The sequence below is a fragment of the Diadema antillarum genome, unplaced genomic scaffold (genome assembly GCF_040938485.1).
Source record: "Diadema antillarum isolate AM-2024a unplaced genomic scaffold, OU_Dant_1.0 seq00000135_RagTag, whole genome shotgun sequence".
In the NCBI taxonomy this organism is placed as follows: Eukaryota; Metazoa; Echinodermata; class Echinoidea; order Diadematoida; family Diadematidae; genus Diadema; species Diadema antillarum.
This window is the reverse complement of record NW_027271212.1, coordinates 882,792-906,222: the sequence shown is the minus strand read 5'-3', so window position 1 is coordinate 906,222 and position 23,431 is coordinate 882,792. Positions and strand designations below refer to the sequence as shown.

Here is a 23,431-nt window from a genome sequence, read left to right as displayed (position 1 = left end):
CAACATAACAAGCTAAGATGGGTCGTATCTGGGGCTACTCATTCTCGCCACATTTGGGGAGGGCTGTTCATCTGGTGCTACTCAAGAATACACTGATCAAATACAAGTGAGAATTTGAAATTGAGATTCAGCCCCGTTTCTCACCATTGTCAATCCACACGGCATCCTCGCCGTTGTAGGCGCTCTGCAGTTGGTGCGTTATCATCCGGAGGGTGGTGATGACCGTTCGGACGCCAAAAACAGCCCGCGACGTCTCAATGTTGACCTCGGGGTTGTTGACCTGGCTGGAGATGCCATTGCCCACTAGATCGTGCTCGTATCTGGGAAGAGGAGGAGGAGCAAGATTTACTTTCACTGGTCTGGTCAACACATAAAACATCACTTCTAGAGAACCTCTCTCAGAATGAGCAGGCACTAACACATGCCAGTGATGCTGTCATGGCTGTACATTCATATATACTTTCATAAAATGGGCATATGCATGCAAACCCACTAACGCCTGTACAAGCCAAGTTCAGATGTCCAGGAATTACTGCCTCATACTCACATTCCAATGAGATTTTCTCTCATCGGTCATTCATCGGAAGCAAAGTTTGTCACTTCCGGCCACCCGCCGAAGTGTATCAAATCACAGTCCGATGTATCCGACTTTGTTGGTCGACTATCAGGTCAGTGTCAGACATATCGGGGTATGATCCGATGAGGCAAGATTGTCCGATGAGGATCACGCGCGACATGTCTGACACTCACCTGGTGCTCAACCAAGTCGGATTCATCCGACTGCAATCCGATACACTTCAATGGGTGGCCGGAGACAACAAACTTTGCTTCCGATGAGTGAACTCTGAGAAAAAAAAATCTCTGTGGAATAAGGGTATTACAAAATAAAAAATCAATAATTTTGTGCCAGAAGCAAATGTTCTTTTCCATCCCTGTAAATTCATTCTTCACACACCTCCAGAAGGATGACTGATTCATAATATTGACATTGGCCAGAAATTACAACTGATCACACAACTCAGTGTATTCATAAAAATGGTTTAAGCCCAAAATTAACAATGAGCATGACCAAATCTTCTTAACATTTCTTCAATTCACAAATTAATGACATGAACTCCCTCCTGAACACACCTTCCAACTTCTTCTCTATCAAAAACAAAACTACCTACATACCTTACTGTAAGCATATTCTCAGTTTTTCTATTAGAAAAAAAAATCCTTTTGAATTCCTGAAATTCCTTCTGAATGCATCACCATCCACATGAAATTCTCTTTTTGAAAAAAAAAAAATGAAAGAAAAAAACAAACAAAACAAGAAACAGAAGGTGGATTCCAGCCAGAAACAAAGACCGAGCAAACCTGCTGTTGAAACTAAAATTCCTACTTAACACACCTTCCTACGGCTCGTCCATTCCAGCAATTCTCCTCCTCCGACACATCCGCAGCGATACCCTCGTCATCGCAGATCATGTAGGGCAGGACAGACCAGAAGGGACGGCTGTCCCGCAGACGCTTCAGGACATCCTTGATGAGTCGGTCCAGATTGGTGCCGGCAGCATTCGGGGGTCGGCTGTCCCTGTACGACTGGCCACCCTGCCAAGGTAGGAGGAGTATAAGATGTGGCATTATGAAAAAACACACACGAAAAAAAAACAGTTTCTATACGGCACTCAAATGGACATTTTGGGAAGGGCCTTATACTTTGTATCAGGCTAGTGGCCATGCATTTCGTGCTAGCTAGCGGGAAAGTGGTGCGGGGGGGCCAGCACCATCATGGCCCAATACTTTCAATGTTTCCTTCACTTTTGCTCGCTTCTTTGAGGAGAACAATGAGGTTTGGATTCTAATATCATACAAGTGACAATGGCAGAAACAATGTACATTTCTTCACATGAACATTTCATCACATGAACTTCTCACAGATATTAAACGGCTGATTTCCTAATCTCAAACAACAGTGCATATCAACTGACATGACATGAAAATTTCAGTGTTGAAAGTATATTCTATTATATTGGCAATCTTGAGTTTATGAATGCATGCAGTTTGACACGACTGACTCACTTGTAAGTTTATAAAGCCTCATCAACAATAGCCATATGATAGGATAGATATTGATACTACTTCTTGACATAAAAGCCAGGATATGATGGAAGCTATCACTGAATACTACCAGCATGAAAATGCAGGCAGGCAACAACATGAAAATAGTTCACTTCCTATTACGCAAGGTGCAAGAATTATTAGTAGCTGCTTTTTTAAAACACTTTGCAAATAGAAGGGAAAAGAATCTTTATTTGCTTCAGCCCTCTGACAGATCAGCATTTTAAAGTGCTTGTTTACATCAGCCTTGATCACATACAGTCATGCAAGATAAACACATTGATCCTCTTGATTTGAATGAACATTTCCCACCAAAGATCAATACATAATGTACATAAATCATCAATATTCCTGCAACAGGCATTTTCTTTAAATAGACAAAACTAGAAGTGATGTAATTTACAAGTTCACGATATCATGCTTTGCAGGGTTTAAGTTGGTGGGGTGCAAACATTTCATCTACATTTTGAAACGTGTCTCCTTACCGAGCGGCGTCCGCCATCTCCTCTTTGACCAGGGCGCCCTCGCCTGCCCTGGAGCCCCCTTAGCAACTCCTCCCTGGTGACATTGCTCAGTGCTCCATTGTCCTGTTCAAGCTCCCCAGTCATCATCTCCTCTTCTTCCTCCTCCTCCTCTTCCTCTTCTTCAACCTCTGGTGATGTGGTGATCGTTGCTCCGGTTTCAATCTCCTCCTCCCCTTCCTCCTCCATCTCGCCTTCCTCTGCCACCTCCTGCTCCACTCCCAGATCCTCTGCATCTTCGTCCTCCACCTCCGGTACCTTACTGGTGGGCACGCCCTCTACCACTGCTGGGGGCTGGGGTGGAGCTGACCCGGTATCTGCTTCCCTACGGAGTCTTGATCCGGATGATGGGATTCCACATCCATTAAACACCTACAAACACAGATACATTTGCACAGAAAAGAAAAATGGAGGGAAATTAGTTTTCTTTAGGCATGCATGATAAACCTCTCTACATTACCACTACAAATTAAGTCCCTCTTCACCCGTTGAGGACGAGTCCCGAGTATACTCAGGCACGTGTCTATGGGAAATGCGTGCTGTAGCAAAATCATTCCATCCTCAACGGGTTAAACTGGGTACACAAATACCACCTAAAAATTCACTTACAGATTAAGCCTGGAAATTGTCTCCAAGAGTGCCTACAAGGCAGACATATGATTTGATACTTGCAAACAAAACAGAAACACAAAAATACACACATACATTTGATAGACATTGATAGTTTTCTCTCAGTTTCCACACAAAAAAGAATTTAATCTGACTCTAGACTGAAGGATGAAAAGTAAAATATTGGAGACAAGTTGTCATATAATGCATCCATCTGTGATTTCAGACACTCTTACATGGGAAAGCTAACCCATTACTTTCTAAGTTAGGTGATGAATGTACATCAAATTCTGTTTTTCAGTGTCTGTTACGCTGTGCGTCTAGACATCCACTGCCATCAGCATCACATGGTGACATAGGAGTAGGCCCTATATGCATGAATATATGTATGTTCGGCAAGTTGCCAATTTCAGACATGATGGTCTGTTTCATATCTACGGTCATATCCTTCCAAAACTACTCCATACCACATCCCTCTTCTTCTTTTTCATGGCTCATATGTATCAATACCACATTCCCCCTTCTTCTTCTCATGACACACAGATATCAATGTTGAAGAATATGTCAAAATCTCTTTCTTCAAGGAAGTAATGTGTGACCAATTAACCAGGTGAAGGATCGAAGGATCTGAGCCTCAGCAAGCATCACATCGCCTTGACTTCTGAACTCGTTGCTTCCCAGAAAATGTCATTAAGTTGGTGTTGTTTAACATGTCATGCCCTCATCCAAGGAATCTGATTCAATTTCTTTTTGTGTCAATTCAATTTGGGCATTTTTTACTGCATTATTCACTCTCTTCTGGAATTCACTCCAAAGTTTGCAATGCACCGTCTTAGGGCTGCTAGAACTTGACACTGCTGCTCGTATGTCACAGAAATTTTCCATCACAACATTCTCTTCGTATTATTCTCTTTCTTCCGTCTCACACAGACTGAAACTTGGGAAGCTACAGGCCGTTTGCATGCAGGCATGGAAGGAAACCTAATAAATTGATCCACATTATTGAATTTGATAGGCACGGTGGCAAATATAACTGAAAAAGAGTCTCGTAATGTGGCAATGGCTGCAATAACTCGGCAACAGGTGGGCCCCAAATTATGTGATTGATTTGTAGACAGGTGGATCTCTAATGGGGGGAACACTCATGAACCTCTCCTGGGGGGCAGCTAGGGTAAGCGGGTCGCGGGTCCATGCCTCTTTCCCTACGAACTCTCACGGAGAATGCTACTGTCGCAAGACTTCCAATTCTACGACCTCGGTACCCACTGCATCCCCATATCTACATCCACTGAACTCGGAGCAGGTGAATACACTTTCAAAGTCGGCACCGATTGACTTGCTCGGAATGAAGCCTACCAGTTCAGCCCCCCATGGCAGGGCTGCGGCTTCTGGGGAAATAAATAATGCATCTTCATCCATCCCCTGCTTTTTTTCCCCTCTCTCTCTCTCTTTCTCTCTATAGATCTATCTATCTAAAACATCATGATCGCTCATGGTGATAGCATATACGTGACTCATATGTTCACATTTTTGTCCGTAATATTGCAGGAACTCATGCTACTTCAAGCGACAAGCATGTCATCATCAATGGGGTAACAAAAGCTTGTATCTAAAATCTTTAGTGAAAATCACTTTTTAGGATTAATCATCAGATAATCAGTCCAGTGATGACCTGTCCAAATCCTAGCTGTCTTACCCCCAAAACAATGGCGTGTCAGAGAAAAGTTGATCCCATTTGATACATTGTTTTGGCTTTTATCTTTTATGTTTTTTTGGGGGGGTTTTTTTTGCTTTCTAAAACATAAGACTTATTTGAGATTTTTCACCCCAAAAGCTAAGTACTGTAAACAAGGAAACATGGTATATTAATTTTTGCGTTAACTTATGGGTAGCACAAATTCCAAAACCCCTGACTGAAACCCAAGATTGTCTTTGCAAATTTTGAACTTGTTGACTCGTGTGTTTCGATCAGGCAGCGCCAAATCAAGAGCCTGCGAATCTGTTTTTGAGTCAGGCAGCGCAAAAAATGAATCGCGCGAAAATATTGAAGTTCACAGTAGGGCCTATATGCTAATTTAATTTTTTGCTAGTTACACCTTCAGTCCTATCAGCACTCTTGTGTGCAAAATGTCAATGGCATTTAGGCCTAACCCTTTGTGTAACAATTCGCAGAGAAGACCCCATAGCATTGTGCATACTGTCCAAAGTCCCTGGCAGAGATAGGGTTAAATGTGTGGTTAAAGGGATTGTATAGTTTTGGTTGGGACCTAATTTCAGGTTTCTAATAATTTTTGGTGAGATAACGAGAAACCTCTTATGAAATATGAAAGAGCATGTAATTCCATGAGGAATTCAATGTTTATTTTTATGAAAATTGGTCTTAAAATAGCTGAGATATCCGAAACAGAGCGATTCTAATAAGTGTGGGACCCACACTTTATTACGATCGCTTTGTTTTACTTTGTTTTTGGATGTTTCAGTCATACCAAACCCGATTTTCATCAAATAAACGTAGAATTCCTTTTAAAATGGTATGTTCTGAACTATTTCATAAGTGTTTTCTTGGTATCTCGCAAAAAGTTAAATGCCCAATTCTCATCTCCACCAATACTCTACCTTCCCTTTAAGACAGATCTATGTGCTCACTGGAAAAATAAAGACAAATTATGGCAACGATATGTACTACATCTCCACTATGGGAGAGAGCAACACAACCTTTGAGCAGAAGAAAACTCATTCTGTTTCTGAAGGTAGCATCTCAAGCAGGAGCACTTTCAGCTGTCTCCAAGTGTAGCTACTGACAGCGGCCCAAGAACACATACCTCATCCACCTGCTTAAAGTCGTGACCAGGCATAAAAACTACCACAGTATCCAACCTTGGGCTTGCAAGCATGGCATAAAACAACATAATACTGCTTGAAGAGTATCCTTCAGCATCAAATCAGGCTAGGAAGTGTGGTGCTCATGAAATAACAATCAAGGTGAAAGCCAAAGATTCGATCATCAGCATGATGATTGAGCTCCGGAGAAGAAGTTTGTGAGGAACCGACAGTCGAGCAAGAGATGAGCAATCTCTATTTATGTTTTGATTAACCCGTTGAAGACAGGCTGATTTTGCTATACACATTTCCCATAGACTCCTGCCTGGGTTTTTTGGATATCTCAGCCATTTCAAAACCGATTTTCATCAAATAAACTTTTGATACCCCTTAGAATTGCATGCTCTTTGACATCTCATAGAGTGGTTTCTGAATATCTCTTGCAAAATGTTAAAAGCTAAATTTTCACCTCGACCAGAACTGTACACACCCTATAACGGCCATCAAATTCTAACTGAATTTGTAATGCTGACTTTGACAAAGAGGTAGATTCTCATTTACATGTGTCACAAACCTTTTTTTTTCCCCATCTACATGCCTTCTTGCTCTTTGATGTTCTACCTTTTCATACCACATTGACCCCTAAATCATTTCAAGACAGCGTGTGGTGTCCAAGAATTATATCTTTCGGGTGAAATTTGCACGTATTTGTACCAGATAAACTTGAAAAACGACATAACACATGTTGTATTGGATATATTCTACAATACGTATTTCTTTGTAATTTTTCCAATGCATTCAAAAGATACTGTAACACAAGGAAGGTTTGCGTGCATTTAAATTTTGCAAATTTCGTGAGAGCCAAGATTCGCGAAATTAAAATGCGCGCGAAAGTTCTTGTCTACACTATACACATTGAATGTTAGAGGCAACTTGGGAAAATTTCATGCTGCGGAAAAAGGCTGTCGGCTCCAATTTGCAAAAATGTTATGACGCGAAAATATCGTGTTTTACAGCATTATGCTCTTTCTTCACAAAATATGATCATGTAGGACCCCATAGTTGAAGTGAATGTTATGATTGAATCATGAATTCAATGTTAGGGATTTTCACTGCAAAAGCTTTTAATCCAAGCTCTAATGGACCTTTTATTATTAATGTTATTATTTTTACTTCAGACCCTCGTGATTCTCTTCTCAAACAATCCTAATATTATATCTCATTACACTGACAGCTTTTATTTGTCATCTTATTACATAGCCTTCTGACTCATGCCCGCCATTAATCAGCAATCTCCTGTACTGACAAGAGAAGACACAATTTGGCTCTGGAGTTAGTCACCGTATCCATGGCAACCACCAATATTTGTTCTATTATTCTTTTCTGGCGGACAGTTGATGCCAAAACGGGTGATGAGATCCACTGGACAGGTTCTGGATGCAGCGACAGAGGCCTGGCAAATATATCAAGTCATAATAAAACGCTGTCCAGTCTGATACAAATTGTGTCCCAATATCTGGCAGATACCATTTAATGATTGGGGGGGGGGGGGGGGGGGGGGGGGGACAGGCTTGAATGGGTGAAGGTGGTTGGGAGAACTCTTTTGTCTCTTTCGGTAGTGTTATCCTTCCACTGCCCTCCCCTCCCCCTCCCCTCCCCCCCCCCCCCCCCCCAAAAAAAAGGAGGGGGATTTAACCACTGCCATGCAATTAACCTATTGGCTCTTAAGATTTTTATGTCACTGTGATCTTCACATGACAAATGAAAACTGTACTGTATCAATCAACGAATGAGTCAGTCACTGCGAAGTCATTTGTGCATGACTAAGTGGTAGACCCATCTATAAAATGAATACAAGTCGAAACATTTATGTGACTGCCTACTGGAAGATGACTTCTCCTCCTCTCCCTCCGTACCCCCCCCCCCCCATCCCAAAAAGTTGTGACATAATAAGAATAAATAATATTATCAATTTATAACGCGCAAAACCTATGTACATAATATATTCTTCTGCGCTGCAAAAGCTTCTGATATACTTAATGATGATGGATAATGGCATGGATTGATATAGGCCTATTCCTTCATGTGACCGTGGTTTAGTTGGATGTTCATTCCTGTCCATTTTTCTCTAATTTATCGAAAAAAACTATTTGTTTAAAAAAAAAAAAAAAAAAAAAACCTGCATCACTTCTTCATTTTAGAAGGGAAAAAAAGGCATTTTGTTCTAAGTTAATCACCATAAACCAAAAATATTCATAGTTTGTCAGAGCAATCCTTATATACATGAACACTGTCCAGCATTTCGGGCCTGCCTGATATGACTGATTACCACATTTATAGATCTTCATCACATCAAACCTACAAAATGTCAATACATTTTGCAACTTAAAACATTTTACAAATCAGAATCAACTCAAGGCCATAAATCTGATACAAATATCTGCCCTCCATGCCATGAAATATACTGAAACTCTTTTTGTTTGGCCTACAAAGTGTATATATGCCACAGAGTTTAGTTTGTATAATGCGATACCTATGGATAACTGTAGTAAATTTGTGGGAATCTTTGCAGAACTATCCAGCAGTCTGATATGGGTCATTGTCAAAAGGTAAAAAAGAACCTATAAATTAAAATCCACTGCACACAGCATGCGTTTACCTTGGGAATATGACAAGGTAGTTTCACCGCAGACAGGGAACACTTAAAACTATAACCTATATTCCTAACCATCAGTACGGATACAATAATACCAACGGGTCAAGAGGAAAACAGAATGAGAGAAAAAGGAGGAAAGTAATATATAACACTATACTCTGAATCTTTCTCTCTCTTCCCCCTCTTTCTCTTCAAAGTGGGCCTACTTTTTTGTGTGATTGTCTGTAGAGCCTAGTGTTCCAAAATCCTTCCCTTCAATACACCGCAGCGAAGGAGGAAGAAAGGAGAATGGGGAAATGAATTCATGAGGAAAGGGAAGCATGGGACAGAAAAGGGAGAAATTTGTAATTCAAGAAGTCTGTTCCTACACAAACTTCCCACCAGATAAGAACTCCTGAACAATGCAGGGGGAGCAACAGGGGAAGGGGAAAGGGAGGAGAGATGTGGGAGGAATTAGAGTGTTGGGCACGTGTATGACACTGTAATACACCAAAGGAGATCCGTTAACACCTCTCATTACACCCTTGTTATCAATCTGGATAGTGTATACCAGTGTAATGGAGGAGAGATGTGGGAGGAATTAGGGTGTTGGGCACGTGTATGACACTGTAATACACCAAAGGAGATCCGTTTACACCTCTCATTACACCCTTGATATCAATCTGGATAGTGTATATCAGTGTAATGACAAAGCTTCAAGCACCATGTGGTTCATTAACTTTAATGGACCTCTTCTAACAGATGTTGGGCCCAAATAGGATAATTTTGCAATTTAAACTTTTTTATGAAATAATTAAACTTTTTTTTCTTTACCAATGAGTGCCATAAACTAAGAATCAGATATTTCTTTAGGGGTTTTTTCCAAAGAAAATTAAAAGTCTCCTTCCAACTTCCTTGCAGGAATTATGCTAACACAGGAAACTGAAAACTGTCTGGAACTAAATAGCTGAAAGAGCATTTTTGGTGAAATTGGGGCAAAAGATACGGGGTATAACTATCAAAGAAAGTAACATATTTTCCAAGATGCTAAAAAATCGAAATGTCAAGTTACCTATGGCAACAAAACTCATGATGAAATTATACTTTCTAACCACACGCAAGAGTCATATGGCCAATTGTTTTCCATCAGGTTAACGAGAGAATTGCCCAAGCAATGCCCTGCAGTGAAGCAGAACTTTGACTTTCTAGTCCAGGAGTTAGCCTGACATTTGTGATGGAGGGGGAAAAAAAGCCTATGACCTTCTTGAATGAAGGTTAAGTCTCTGTCTGTACTAGCAGTCATGTGATACCACAGTAGAGGGTGGTTGGAATCGGATCCAGGAACCAGAGTTCTCCCAAGACAGAAAGAAGGGGGCTGAGGAGAGGGGGCTTTTTTCTCCCTCAACAGACTTGTACCAACAACCCTTGGGTATTATCAACACAGGCAAGAATTCATGTGGGGCTATAGAGAGCAAGGAGAGGGGGGAAAAACTTGGGATGAATGAAAACAAAATCTTTGTGAGGGGGGAAAAACAGGCCACGGAAAGAATAGAAGGAATAACAGAAAACGTTTAGGCATTCATTACAGGAGAAAAGAAAAAGAGTGCGAGTCTGGCCGTAAGGAGTGCGTGTCTATAGCACCTGCAGGTCTATATCACAGAAACTCCCATCCCTGTACCTTTGGTTATTACCTTGAACCTCCGGTTTTACAGTACCTATCAATATACGTCCAGGAAGGGCACACCAACTGGAAGGAAATACTAATGACTTTTTGAAAAATTGTGTGATCATGTCACTTTTGTTTTTTCATCAGCTTTCCTCTCATCCAGCACATAGATGGACCAAACTACCCTGACTAGGATTAGTAGGAATCATGTCGGAAAATTCAGAGAACAAAATGAATCTCAAGTTTTGCTGAGTTCACCGATATCAAATTTTTGGTAGATGAGAAGATTACACATCAAATTAACCTGTTGAGGACGAGTCCAGAGTATTCTCGGGCAGGTGTCTATGGGAAATGTCTGTTGTAGCAAAATCAGTCCATCCTCAATGGGTTAAAGGTAAGTTGCACCGTTTCATCACTACAGTTTCTAGACATCAGACATCATCATTAACAGAACAGAGAGATTAATCTATGAACCAACCAATGCAACTACAACAAAATGTGAAAGAATGATCAAGGGCCATCATATCCTCGGTGTTCATGTCTATTTCTATCAAACTGCAGACAAGTATCTCTACATCTAGACAATGGATCTGGAAATCAACCTGGAATCGTTCAGACATGTGTTCAACAAGCTGCTCAGCACTGAAGTTCACCTGACCAAAAGTCCTCTCAACGTCACGACTTCTTGGGGCGGATGGATCCAGACGGTAATGATAAACATATGAAATCGATTGTTTGTTTTATCAGTCTAGACCTATCATACTGCCCAGTTTCCTGTTATTTCAAGGCACTGACCTCAATGTCTCAATTGTACCACTTGACCTTAAAGGAAGTATGAGCTATTTCTTTCTCCCTTAGCATCAACAGAGTATCAAAATGGACATACTGAGGATTAGAATAATGAGTCACATGTTCAAATGTGTCCTACCCACATTTGCAGGTAAATCAAAGTCAGAAATTGGCCTCAGTTTTGACTCATGCAAACAAGGATATTATGATCATTACACTTTTCTCATACCAAATGAATGAATGAGTGCTCAATCGACTACGTGGTCACTTAACCCTTGATGACAACTGACAAAAAAAAGACAACATAGCAACCTTGCTGAGCTTACAGTCAGTAGCTCATACTGACTAGGTTAGGCCTATATGGCATAAAGTGTCAAAAAATCAGCCATCTGCATACACAGTCTGAGGTGCACAAAACATTGCAGACTTCATAAAAACCAGGTGGGAGGATCAAAGGCATTTGTAAACTAGTTAACCTTAACCTTTAAATCTTTCGCGGTTTAGAAATATGCAACAGGACTTGAAAATCTAAGTGGCATCCTTGCAGGCATTTAAGGTTTCTCATTTGGACCTCAAGGATTGAAAATTTATGATTTATGAGCTCTGGATTTGGGCCAAAACCAATGGCCTATATACTAAAACACACCCCCCCCCCAAAAAAAAAAAGGAAAGAAAAACAAAGCATCAAAGTCCTCTTCATTCTAATATGTGCATAAATATATTGCTGTGACCTTCTATGATTGGGTTGCTGACTTTCCGTTCTATTATACAGAATAGGTCCACTTGAATGAGGCATAGATTTATCTAGGATTGGTCATTAAAGTCCTCCTCAAAAACACTTCAAACCTCACAAGGAGTTGATTAAAACTTCATTCACATCACACTGCTAATGAGAGACAACAATTAGGGAGCACAGATTATTATTAAAGAATTTCTGCAATCATGCTTCCCAATAAGCTGGCTTTAATTTGATGTCCAGCAGAGATAACACAATCTCCAGTGATGGGTCGACATTTGAAGACACACACCACACATGTAGAAACGGATGTTACCCTCTCTCACGGACAGGTGCGCTGAGGTACAATGACGAATGCTGAGAGCGGAGAACGGACTGGGACTTTGTGGGTAAGAATCGTTTGGACCATGTGACAGCAAGCCCTTTGCCGTGATGTGCCCCATGTGTGGATTTTAATAACGCCGATGACATGAGCTCCGGCTAATTAGTCTGGTATTAATCGCTATAATCTCTTGCCCACCTGCCCGTGAGATCCCCCTATCTTTCCTCCAAACCGCCCCTACGTCAAAAGCGCCGGAGGGGAGACTTTTCCCCAGAAGCAGACACATATGGCATCTAATCCCTCGAGATTACGCAAAGTACAGTCAAGCCACGACGGGGAGACATTAATTCTCTTGGCAGAAAAATATCCTCCAAGATAGTTTAGAAGGAGAATAGAGAGGGAAATATGATAGATCAATATAACTGTTAGCAAAAACTGAAGAAAATCAATTTGATGGTTGGCAAGTTTTTCTTCATGGCTCTGGAATATATGCAAAATATGCAGGTTGTACTGTCTAAACCTGTTACTAAAGACTTTCACCATTCTCCTAGTACAATACTGTATATTGCACATATATTCACAAGTTTAAGTTTTTGCAAATTGTGATATATAATGCACTGTTGTGAGTGCCAGCATTTTGTGATAAAGACCCATAAGGACGGAATGAGCAGCAAGTGTAATAACTGTTTGGGAAGCACAGTTAGCTCCTCTCCAGCTAGGAGATAATGTGCTTGTATTTGTTGAATACCGATATCTTGGCATGTTGGTAGTTCCACAGATATCAATCGACTCAAAAGAGTTGACAAAAATAAACCATTGCAAGATTATATGACATTCTTTTCTGTCATACCTATTCAAAATGAAATTCTGATGCCCAGAACAAAAACAAAACAAAAAAAAATCTGACTCATCATCGTAAATGCACACCCTTTTAGGCAATTTATGAAAATGGTAAGTTTCCTGATTATGTCATAAAGAACTTCCCATGTTCTCACTTCAGGTTCTTCATTCAAACAAATATACTGCAACAAGGGGGAAAAAGAGTCCTTATCCCGGAAAGCAAGGCTAGCCAGAGGGTCTGAGTATCTTGGAGGAACCTAAACCAATGATTGATCCGCCCTTCAAAAGAGTTCTCACCTTGGTTGATATCGAAAGGCCGTTGTTTTGCATATTCATGATTGCCGTGGAGATCTCGATGTCCAGCGTCTTCAGGAACGTCTCGATGTTGAGGATGCCTTCCATGCGGGTGCCGAGCATCGTCATGGCGTCTGGGAGGATGAATGGAGATGGAGAAACAAGAGGAGATATGGTGAGATTCCACCATCACATAGTCTCATGGGGGGCTAATGGTAACTTCTACCATACCCTGTCTCTTCCGAGACATACCCTGTCTCTACTTTACTTATATCATCATTTTACTCATGCAATTCTAAGCTGTTTTGAATAGTAATTACTTCGATCAACTTTCTAGCCAAGACTAGTCTTTGTAATGAAGAAATAGGAAAAATATGACAGATCAATTTTGTCATTAGCAATGTGATCCAAATCAAAGTCACCCAACATTTCCCCATGAAAGGAACAAATATCTTTAAATAAAATGTTTTAATAATTGCAGTTGATCTTGCTGATGTTTGTATTTGTTTTGTTCTTCACACTTGAGATAATCAACATTTTATAGGGTAGCACATCACATAAGTAAATACATTTTAATTGCTCAGCAAGGCAGCTTCCTCACCATACAGCATGATTGGGCCACGCCATCCAGATAAAGTTGGTCTGCTGTAACTATCTGTGTCTGCACTATACCTTTAAAGTACTTTGTAGGCATGGAAAGTTCACAGGATATTTAATTTCAGGGCTACATGGAATACAGGAAAGTCAAAACAGCAGCACAAATTGCTAGAATGGTATAACCCCCCCCCCCCCCCCCCCCCCATGCATACCTATAACCAATAACAATGAGGGAGAAGGAGGTCTTGCTGTTCCTCAAAATTAAAAATGCGCCCTCTCTTGTTCGGCCCTCCTCAGATGTTCGTGTGAAGTACAACTCACACTTGTGTTTTCAGTAGTCCTATGCATGAAGACAACTACTTTAATTGGCAGAAACCATCACAAAAGCAATGTTGTACACTTGGATTTGCCCAGTAAATGTCTTATCTCGGGTAGTTATCATCTGATGGACATTCTCAGATCAGGATATAACACACACAAATACAAAATCATTATCAGCCTCATAATCTACTCTGTATACCCAATGCTTTTATATCATTCATGGTGAAGCTACTAACACTGAAAATGTTTTGCAGTGTGGTGTTCTCTGGCCTATATTAAAGGGACTTTTTGCTGAAGCCATCAAAGGAATTTGGACAAAGTACAACACTGCCTATTCTGAGGCTAGAAATCTCCTTTGTGTTTGCCATGAATAGGCATCATAATTCAGTCTTCTAATGCTAATAATAATAATAAATCAAGCCAAACACTGTTAATGCACAAACACTAAAATATCTCAAACCCACAAGGGCTTTCATAATTGCTCTGAAACCCTTTTCACGTAGACAGCCTCGCATGATGCACAAAAAATTTGCTCACAAAGACGTTTCATTGACTCATCTGCTTATTCAGCATTCCTCCCACTGTTACCACCTTTTGTCCATCTCCCTTGACTCACTGTTCACAGAAATCCCCATGTTTGCTCTTCCAAAGACACCATACTGGTAAATACACAAAGAAAACACAAACCCCCCCTCCCCTTCCATCCCCTCCCATCCAAAATCACATAGGGAGAACAAAAAGAACCCCCTCTGTAAATGACAAAATAAACTCCCACAGAGTGAGAACCACAGCAGAGGGGGAGGTTACTGGTATACCATCTCTCAGAGGGTTTGAGATGAAGATACCTCCTTCCCATTCCGAAGCAAGAAAACAGGCAGCTTCCCTCTTCATCGGCTATCCATGCTCAGTCAGATGTATTCCCAGATTATACCCCTGACAATAGCCTGAAGATGACACATAGGTCGGCTACCTGGTCAAATACCCCGTTACCTTTCTTTCCCCTTCTCTCTATCTCTATCATCCTTTCTTCCTTTCCTTCTCTCTTTACCCCTTAAGTGGATAACCCGAGAGCAATGCTTGTCTCGCATCTGAGATCCTTTAAGCCATTTGTACTGACCCATTTCGTAACTCCTCACCATTTTATCAACAAAAATCAGGGAATATATGACGCTGTTTGCCTAACAGCTCCATCTATTGGTAGAGTTCCACATGGATACCAACACTGATTAACTGAATCATAATGGCACACATGCATCTGCTTACAAATATGCCACCATCTCTGTAAAACTGGTATGTGAGCGGAGACTAACTACTTCGATGCCTGAGGTGGAGAAATCAGCTGGAATAAAAGAAAACACCAACAACAACCTTTGCCCATCTCATGAATAGCTCACTGATGAGTCATTGGTTGCCATGGAAACCTGTGTCCTGGAGATGGAGGCATCAGGAGAAATGAGACTGGCAGGGTTGGCAAATGTGGCTGTGAGGTAATGCCTGATAAAGCTGTTATGAGGTGTGTGATTCTGATCATTTGCGCCTAGTCTGAATACATCAGACCCAATCAAAACAAAGTCCTTTGTCTGCAAGAAACAGTAGTTCTGGCATATTGGAAGCCAGTTCAATGGCGGAGAAATTACGGAATGGTTTAATACACAATGGGGGGAAAGAGTTCTATGTGTAATTAATGCCTGCATTTCAGCCACTATGAACAAGAGGTTTTCTGTGAAGACGCTATCATTAAGGAATACTTCTACCTTCCTTCCTTTTCTATGGAGGCCTATAAACTCTGAATTACTTAACTTCAGGTTTCACCATCATGAATTACATGTATAGATACTTCAGTGATTATCACACAAGTGAACTTCATCACAAATAGATAGTATAAGTAACCAAAAACAATGACACCCTCCCCCCCACCCACCCTCCCGAAATATGAATTGATTTGTAATACAACATATTCATCTCCATCACAAAATACCCCCACTAAAAATGAACATGTCAACACTCAGTCCAGGTATATGACAAAACGAAATTGGTTGATTATCAAATCATATTAAGGTAATTGGCAATGTGTTGTAAGCAGAAAGATATAAAAGGTCTGGGCCACCTAGACTAATGCCCACACACTGTTATCATGGATGAGAATGCCTGTGTGCAGTACAAATGGGGCATGCATAAAGCGAGGTTTTCCGCGATGCTGTGGTGATGATGAACTGTGATTGTCATCTGGGAGCCATACAGGGGGCGACTCTACAACTCAAAGCATCCCTCTCCCCACCCCCACTATACCACGAGTAATATGTACGCTCCTCCTCTTTCTCTAATGATGATGTATCGCCACATTTTTTCGGCTGATGTTTTGAAATAACTGATGGACGGGTCGTGAAGTCACGTCATTTCTGTCCAGCATTCAGCACAGGGTGAGACCAGGACTGTTTTGATTGAAACTGACATAACAGGTTCATGAAGGTGAAAATGGGTGATTTGCAAGAAAATATGATTTTCCAAGTAAAGGCAAAAGCTGTTCTTTGATCCAAAATCATAAGGTAAACTTGAATACAGTTTGGTTACATGTGCAAAAGTGACCTTGTGTATTTCACAATTGTCTTTTAAAAAAAAAGAATCATGAACTCACTTATATTGCATACAAGGTTTGGCAAAAAGTTGTTGAATGAGAAAAACTAATGAAACTGCAAAATACAACTTTTGCAGTACTACATTATCAGAATCTGCTCACAAAAAGTTGACATTTGACAGTGTATGCATCAGATTGGTCTGATATTGCAGCACTTGAGATAACTGTAATGGAATGAAACTTCCTCACATACATTCTTTCTATTCTCTTTTTATTTTTGGATCAATTGTATGACACTATTCTTGCCATTAACCCTCTCACACTTTTTCTTTCAAAATCTTGGGGGCAGGAAATAGCACATCTAAGGATACAGGTGTGTGTGTGTGTGTGTGTGTGTGTGTGTGTGTGTGTGTGTGTGTGTGTGTATGTGTGTGTGTCTGTGTCTGTGTCTGTCTGTGCATATGTCTGTCTGTCTGTGTCTGTGTGTCTGCAGTTGTATACAGGATATGTAATTTTTTCCACAGGATATGTATATATTTACAATACAGGAGAAAGAAGGCCATTGATAGTCTGACCACTAGCAATCCCACTCCTTTGTTCTGACCACAAAAATCTGCCTTCACTAAAAAAAAAATCAAATAATGGCCTCACTTCACTCGGCAACGGAACCAGGCATTGGCAAAATTTCAACATCCTGTTTCCTACTCCCAGCTTTGTCCTTTGTGAAAACAGTGGTAGAGTACAGAGCCAACTGAGCAATTTATGGGTCAATGGATGAACGGTTCAAGTTGTTCTGCCATGCCAAGAAACAACAACAACAGAAGTAGATTGAAACAATGTGTAGTCTATGTACACATCAGGAATTCATTGCTAAGTTCATGCTAACTTGTAGACTGAAAATGAGCTACTATAGCTTTTTTTTTTCATGTACCATAACTTATATCCCTGTCTGACTTGAGTTTTTTTTTTCTCTCTCTCTGCAAAATTATTTCTCAAAATAAAATAAAGCCATGAGACACACAAACCAATCCTTTTTATTGTATGTTTTACCTGATGTTAATAACTCTTGACATATCAGTATGCAATTATCAATGTTACTAACACAATGTTAATAACAACTAAAACACCTCATTCGCTCTTGAAAATGTCTGAAAAAATAGAAATGACAAATCAAAGACCTATATCATTCATAAGATCACATATCTGAATTATAATAAATCCCTTCCCCCATCCCCCCCCCCCCCCCCGAAAAAGAACAAAAAGTAAGTCAAACAATATGTGTGTATTTGTAGCACTTACAAAGCATTTAAACCTAACTGTCATCACTTCCCTAGATTGATGTGTGCACCTACTGGGAGTACTAGTATATTAGCCTAATTCAAAAAATGTGATTAACCAGGATATACGAGGGATGAAATCCTGTTCTCTTGCGAGGCCATTATGTGGGATGAGGTTTGGCAGGAACAGAGGACACTGATCGGGAGGAAATCCCCCCCATTCATGGAAGAGATGGAAGCGAGCTCCAACGACGAGATGAGTCAGTCACGTCAGGATGGACGCCGACAGCCAACGGATCGTGAATTAAACATGGCGAGCTGGCCGTTAATAGGTCACGGCCAGAGACGTTCACACCAGCCATGCAGCCCCTCGCTGTTCTGGTGGAGTTGGTGAGGGGGGTTACCGCAGAACACGCATTAATGAGTTCATGATCACCAACAAGTTTGACAGCGGTATGACGGGAAATGGATCATCCCTACTAATCATTGTTATTAGTCATATATCTATCAATGCTTCCCTTATGATTGTGTCATCTCTGTGAAAAAAACATGGTTTATCATATCTGCCTTCCTGACAATTTACACAGAAATTTCCCATCCACAAGTCATGAGATTTGAAGGATAGATGCTCATATTCCTGAAAGGTGTTCACGAATGATCAGATACACCTAACTGCGAGTAAATGTGTCGGAAGATTTTGAATTGTACACACCAGTGTCACTCACCCTCTTCATAATTTGAATCCAATCGACTCTGAGACCAACAAACATTTTAACACATGGAACTACATCATGCATCCAAGAATACACTGAACTTGTAGGGCAGAAATCATGAATTCTGTACAATGATTCTTGCTGTAAGCATTTTTAACATGAGACAGACAGACCTGTGAATTATGAACAATCATGAAAAGTGATAAGTGTAACATCTGATCTACAGATACCACATGCAGACACTGTCAACAAATTTTTATAGTCATTTGATGAAGGTGACTGCTGTTACAGATCAATGACCTCTAAGACATACCTGACTGTATATCCTTACTACATCCATAATCCCGAATTGTTAGAAGTCATTTGGAGAATCCAGTTAAACCATATATCATCCTATTACACACATTGGGGCACTGTAGTCATCATCAAATTCAAATGGCAGCATCTTGACAAACAGGCTCGGCGGTCAAAGCCGCACACTGCCACATGTGAATGCAGCCATCAAGGAACGAGAGGCCGCCCGAGGTGCCGATAAACTCGAGCCGCGGTGTGAGGAATGGTGTTTGCGCGTACCTCTTTTGTGCCTCTGCAGCCATCAGATGCACTCCTTAAGCCGTGATTGGGGAGGCAACCTGCCGTTTGACGGCCTCATGCTTCACAATTTGCTCCGCAATCGGTCACGTGGTCCGAGAGAGGATCTCCATGCAATTGATGGGCGACAGTCATCAGCCGGCGTAATTCATCTCGTCCTGGACTCTCTCTGATTTGCACAAGTCATCTGAATTCTTTATCACTTTGCTCTCAGCTTCTTTTCTTTCCCTACCTTCCACACATTTCCTTCTCCATCTACCCATTTTGAGTTCTGGTGCATCTTGTATTTTTTAAACAACTGTTTTTTGCTCTCCTGTTCACTCCTTTCAAGAGACTTTATTTTGATGACTTGATACATAGCTTTTGTGCCTGAGTTGTTAAATGCTTCCCCTGGAGGTATTACAAAACTTTCCTCTGAAAATTTTTATAAGGAATCCCTGTACAAACAGCTGCATCCAGTTTTGTTCTAAGTAAAGCTTCCAGCAAGTTTTTTTTGTGTGTATAGAACACATACTTAAAAATCAAATCCAAATATGCATGAATTCATGTGGTTAGAAATCTACTGTAAGCATCCCGATATTTCCTTAAGAACTGAATGAAAACTAGGGAAAATTAGACTTGAGTAGTTACATATATGCAGAAAGTAAGTCATTAGTAGACATATATAATACCTCCACTTAACAGTGACTGTCCAACGGCACATAACTTAACCCTCGAATTCCCTTAATTTCCGCATACCATTAACTCAGCACATTTCCAACTTGGGATAAAGTTTATTCTATCCTCTCTTGGATGATACCTGGACCGCTTTGTTTTTCTCCCATCCAAAAGCTTTTCCTCCCTCATCTAACATCCAAGATCTGTGAAGCAATCCAATCTACTTACTGGTGTCAGCCCCTTCCCATTCCTACTTCTTCCCCCATGTTACAATCTCCCCATCCTTCCCTCACCCCAGGGTTTACTTCCAATATCTCATCCCGTGCAACTACCTGTGTTGACCCCACCCTACTGCTACTACCAATCTCTCCTTTGCAATTCTCCCCCCATTACCTCCACAAATTCACCCCTCTTAGTACCACTCTCTCTCCTTTTGACCCCATTCCCCATCCTACCCTGTCTCATCTGTCTGTGATGAATCTTACCCTTACCCCCTCCCCTCATTTCTTCCCCCCCCCCACCCTATGACTTATTTCCATAATCTCATTCCCCTACCATTACCTGTCCGAACTCCCGCCCCTACCAATCTCCTTCATGCATTTCTTCCCATTATCTTCCACAATACCATTTATCCCACCCATCTCTTCTCCTCCCCATCTCCCCTCTCATCTCCCCATTCCATCCCATGCCCCCCATTAGACTTTCTTGCATCTCTACAGCACAATTAGAGGGAGGAACACTGCCCTTCTTGCTTGAAGTGTTTAAAGTATGAATCACTCATCAGTGCATCCCAAACAAGGCAAAAACAAAATGATGCTGAAAAAAGACAGAAAGATAGAGAGGACGAAAGAGAAAGGAAAAAGGGGGGAGGGGTGGGAGGGGGGGTGGGGAAGGCACGGAGTGAAAGCTTTCTCTACTAGGCTTGATGAGTAAGTGCCATTTATGACAAGACCAAAAATAGAGTCTGTTTGTTCTGCATATCAACGTGGCCGACTTGACCCCAGGGTCCTCCAATACTACAGTATGTATCCAACCCGTGTGGATTTACTGTAGAATCTTATGGAAACAGAATGCTACTAACAAACTTGTCCACTTGCACACCTTGCCCGGGGCCACTAAAACTCGCAGTTGGGCAAGTAATACGAATGTACACAAATTACTGTTAAAAGCTTTTGGCTCTCTCAATGATTCCAATGTGGACGAGTGGTATAAAATCTTTTTGTCATTCTCTTGGAAGTTCATAATGCATAGAGCAAAACACACAACACATATCTGAAGCTTCTGCTCCACAGAGCCCTGATTTTATCTCGGATCATTACCACTGATCATGTTAGCCAACCCTCGTGAAATGCAGATATTTACCCATCACATATCAAGAACATCATCAAAATACACACATAGCATCTCCAGTCATTGCTCCTACATTGCTTGATGAAGCAGACATTTTTTAATGCCTGATCTTTGAAACAGCAAATCTCATTAATATCAAGCGTGCGAGACATAAGACTCTGGACTTGGAGCAAGTCGCCAGGTCCCGTTCCCTTATCTGATACCTGATGTCAGGTTTGTTTGATGAGCGTAACATTACATTCTGTAAATTTGCCTAATGAACTATTACTTCCTTATTGTTATTAGAAACTGAATGCACACATAGTTTGTTCCAACAGCGTCATATTTACATTGCATCTGACAACTGACTGGCGAGTGTCATCTGGTCTCATAAACTCTGGATCACAGGTTGTGCGATGTGCAAAGGCTGGTATATTCTGTGTGCAGTCCCTAGCCTGGATTTACAACGTGTCTTTGCATTACAAAGTTGTTCTCTCTTTGGCTGCTCTTTCTACCCAATCACAGTTTGCCAGCTACACAAAGACAAAAGCAATCTCTTGCTCAAAAACAGAATGTGCTGTCAGCTGAAGGCCACTATTGCGGCATAAGATTTGAGCTTTAATAAAAACAAAGCAATCAATTTTTTTATGAAATAAAAATTTGATTAATCAAAAGTGGGGAAATTTATAGGCATTATTCCAAATATGGTATAAAACAGTGCCCTTAGGGTTTTGATTTCTAACATTTTACTGAAAATGAAAATAAGATTGACACTATGATGTAGAAGAGATTACGCTCTACACCGTGATACCAATAACTCGATATTCTAAAAAAAAAACTGCGATAAAGCCCTTCTGGTTCTCAGCCGACAATATAATGAAATCACTGACTGGGACAAGAATGCGCATAAATTTGAATACATTACGAAACCCAGCATACGTACTGTTCGGATGGAGGGAGTTCTTACCTGTGAAGTAATTCCACTCGGCGTCCACCTCCGCCTGGCTGGCGAGGCACCCCTTCATAATGTTGAGGCAGAAAGTGTTGCACGGCTTCACGTACGGAATTCCCTTACAATGAGGGCAGTATGTCATGCGCATCAAAGCTTTCCGACACTCCGGTGTGGGCTCCACCTGTTGAGGTGAACGAGACGCCAGTAAAAATCGATCCAATTTCTGTAAGATGACTCCTGCTGGGGTTCTGTGAAGACCTTTTCCGTCAACGCCTCTTTCACGGCACCACCAGTAGTCATAGACACGTTCCCTCATACTTCTAACAGGCACCATAAATAAATTTGCATATTGAATATAAGAGCTTAAAGCGTCCCGATAGTCTGAAGCTATTCCAAACTCCATAATACACTCAACTGCACATTACTACTCTGCAGTACATGTTACATATAGTACATCACAAATTGCATTACTCAGCACTTAACTTGCCTCACCAAATTATACTGCATCACATTACACTATACCTTTGACACTCTACACTACTCCAATCCACACCAAGCTTCACAAGACATTGAATTATACCACAAAACACTACACTACATAACATTAAACTATACTTCACAACATCTATAACATTATATTCTTGCACTGAATGCAATTTAATTCATCCTGCAAATCATACCTTGGTCCCTTTCGTCACAGAATCCCGACCGATTCCCAGGCCCTGCACAAACGTTCTTGCTGCCACGAAGGAGCGCTTGGCGCGTTCCCTCAGTGCGAAGGGCACCTCGCCGAAGGGCTTCAAGCTCGTCATGTATTGCGACGTACACTCCCAGAACGTGTCGTCGTACGAGTAGTGTGGGTTGAGCAAGATGAACATCCGCTCAAAGAGATGTGTGAAGAAGTCGTCCATCACCTGTACAGGTGCACCACAAGCAACAAGGGCACATTATCAATTTCTGTTCCATAAATTATCAAGTTGAGTACACTCTATTACTGACTGCCTTAACTCTTGATACCTCATATTAATCTGTGCATATTTCATAAACAAAATGAAAATCGCTTTACATCAAAATGTAAAAATGC

The 23,431-nt window shown here is 41.0% G+C and overlaps 1 protein-coding gene across 1 annotated transcript in view; it reads right to left on the bottom strand.

The window, feature by feature from the left end:
* The window catches only part of LOC139727538 (glypican-6-like), a 103,838-nt gene that overhangs the window by 3,660 nt on the left and 76,747 nt on the right, over positions 1–23,431 (bottom strand). The window contains exons 4-9 of the mRNA XM_071638515.1: positions 23,028–23,261; positions 22,363–22,528; positions 13,339–13,469; positions 2,589–2,996; positions 1,394–1,593; positions 145–320 (exon numbers count right to left, since the gene is read on the bottom strand). Of these exons, the coding sequence (XP_071494616.1) occupies positions 145–320; positions 1,394–1,593; positions 2,589–2,996; positions 13,339–13,469; positions 22,363–22,528; positions 23,028–23,261 (1,315 nt within the window). The remainder of the gene's footprint in view (positions 1–144; positions 321–1,393; positions 1,594–2,588; positions 2,997–13,338; positions 13,470–22,362; positions 22,529–23,027; positions 23,262–23,431) is intronic.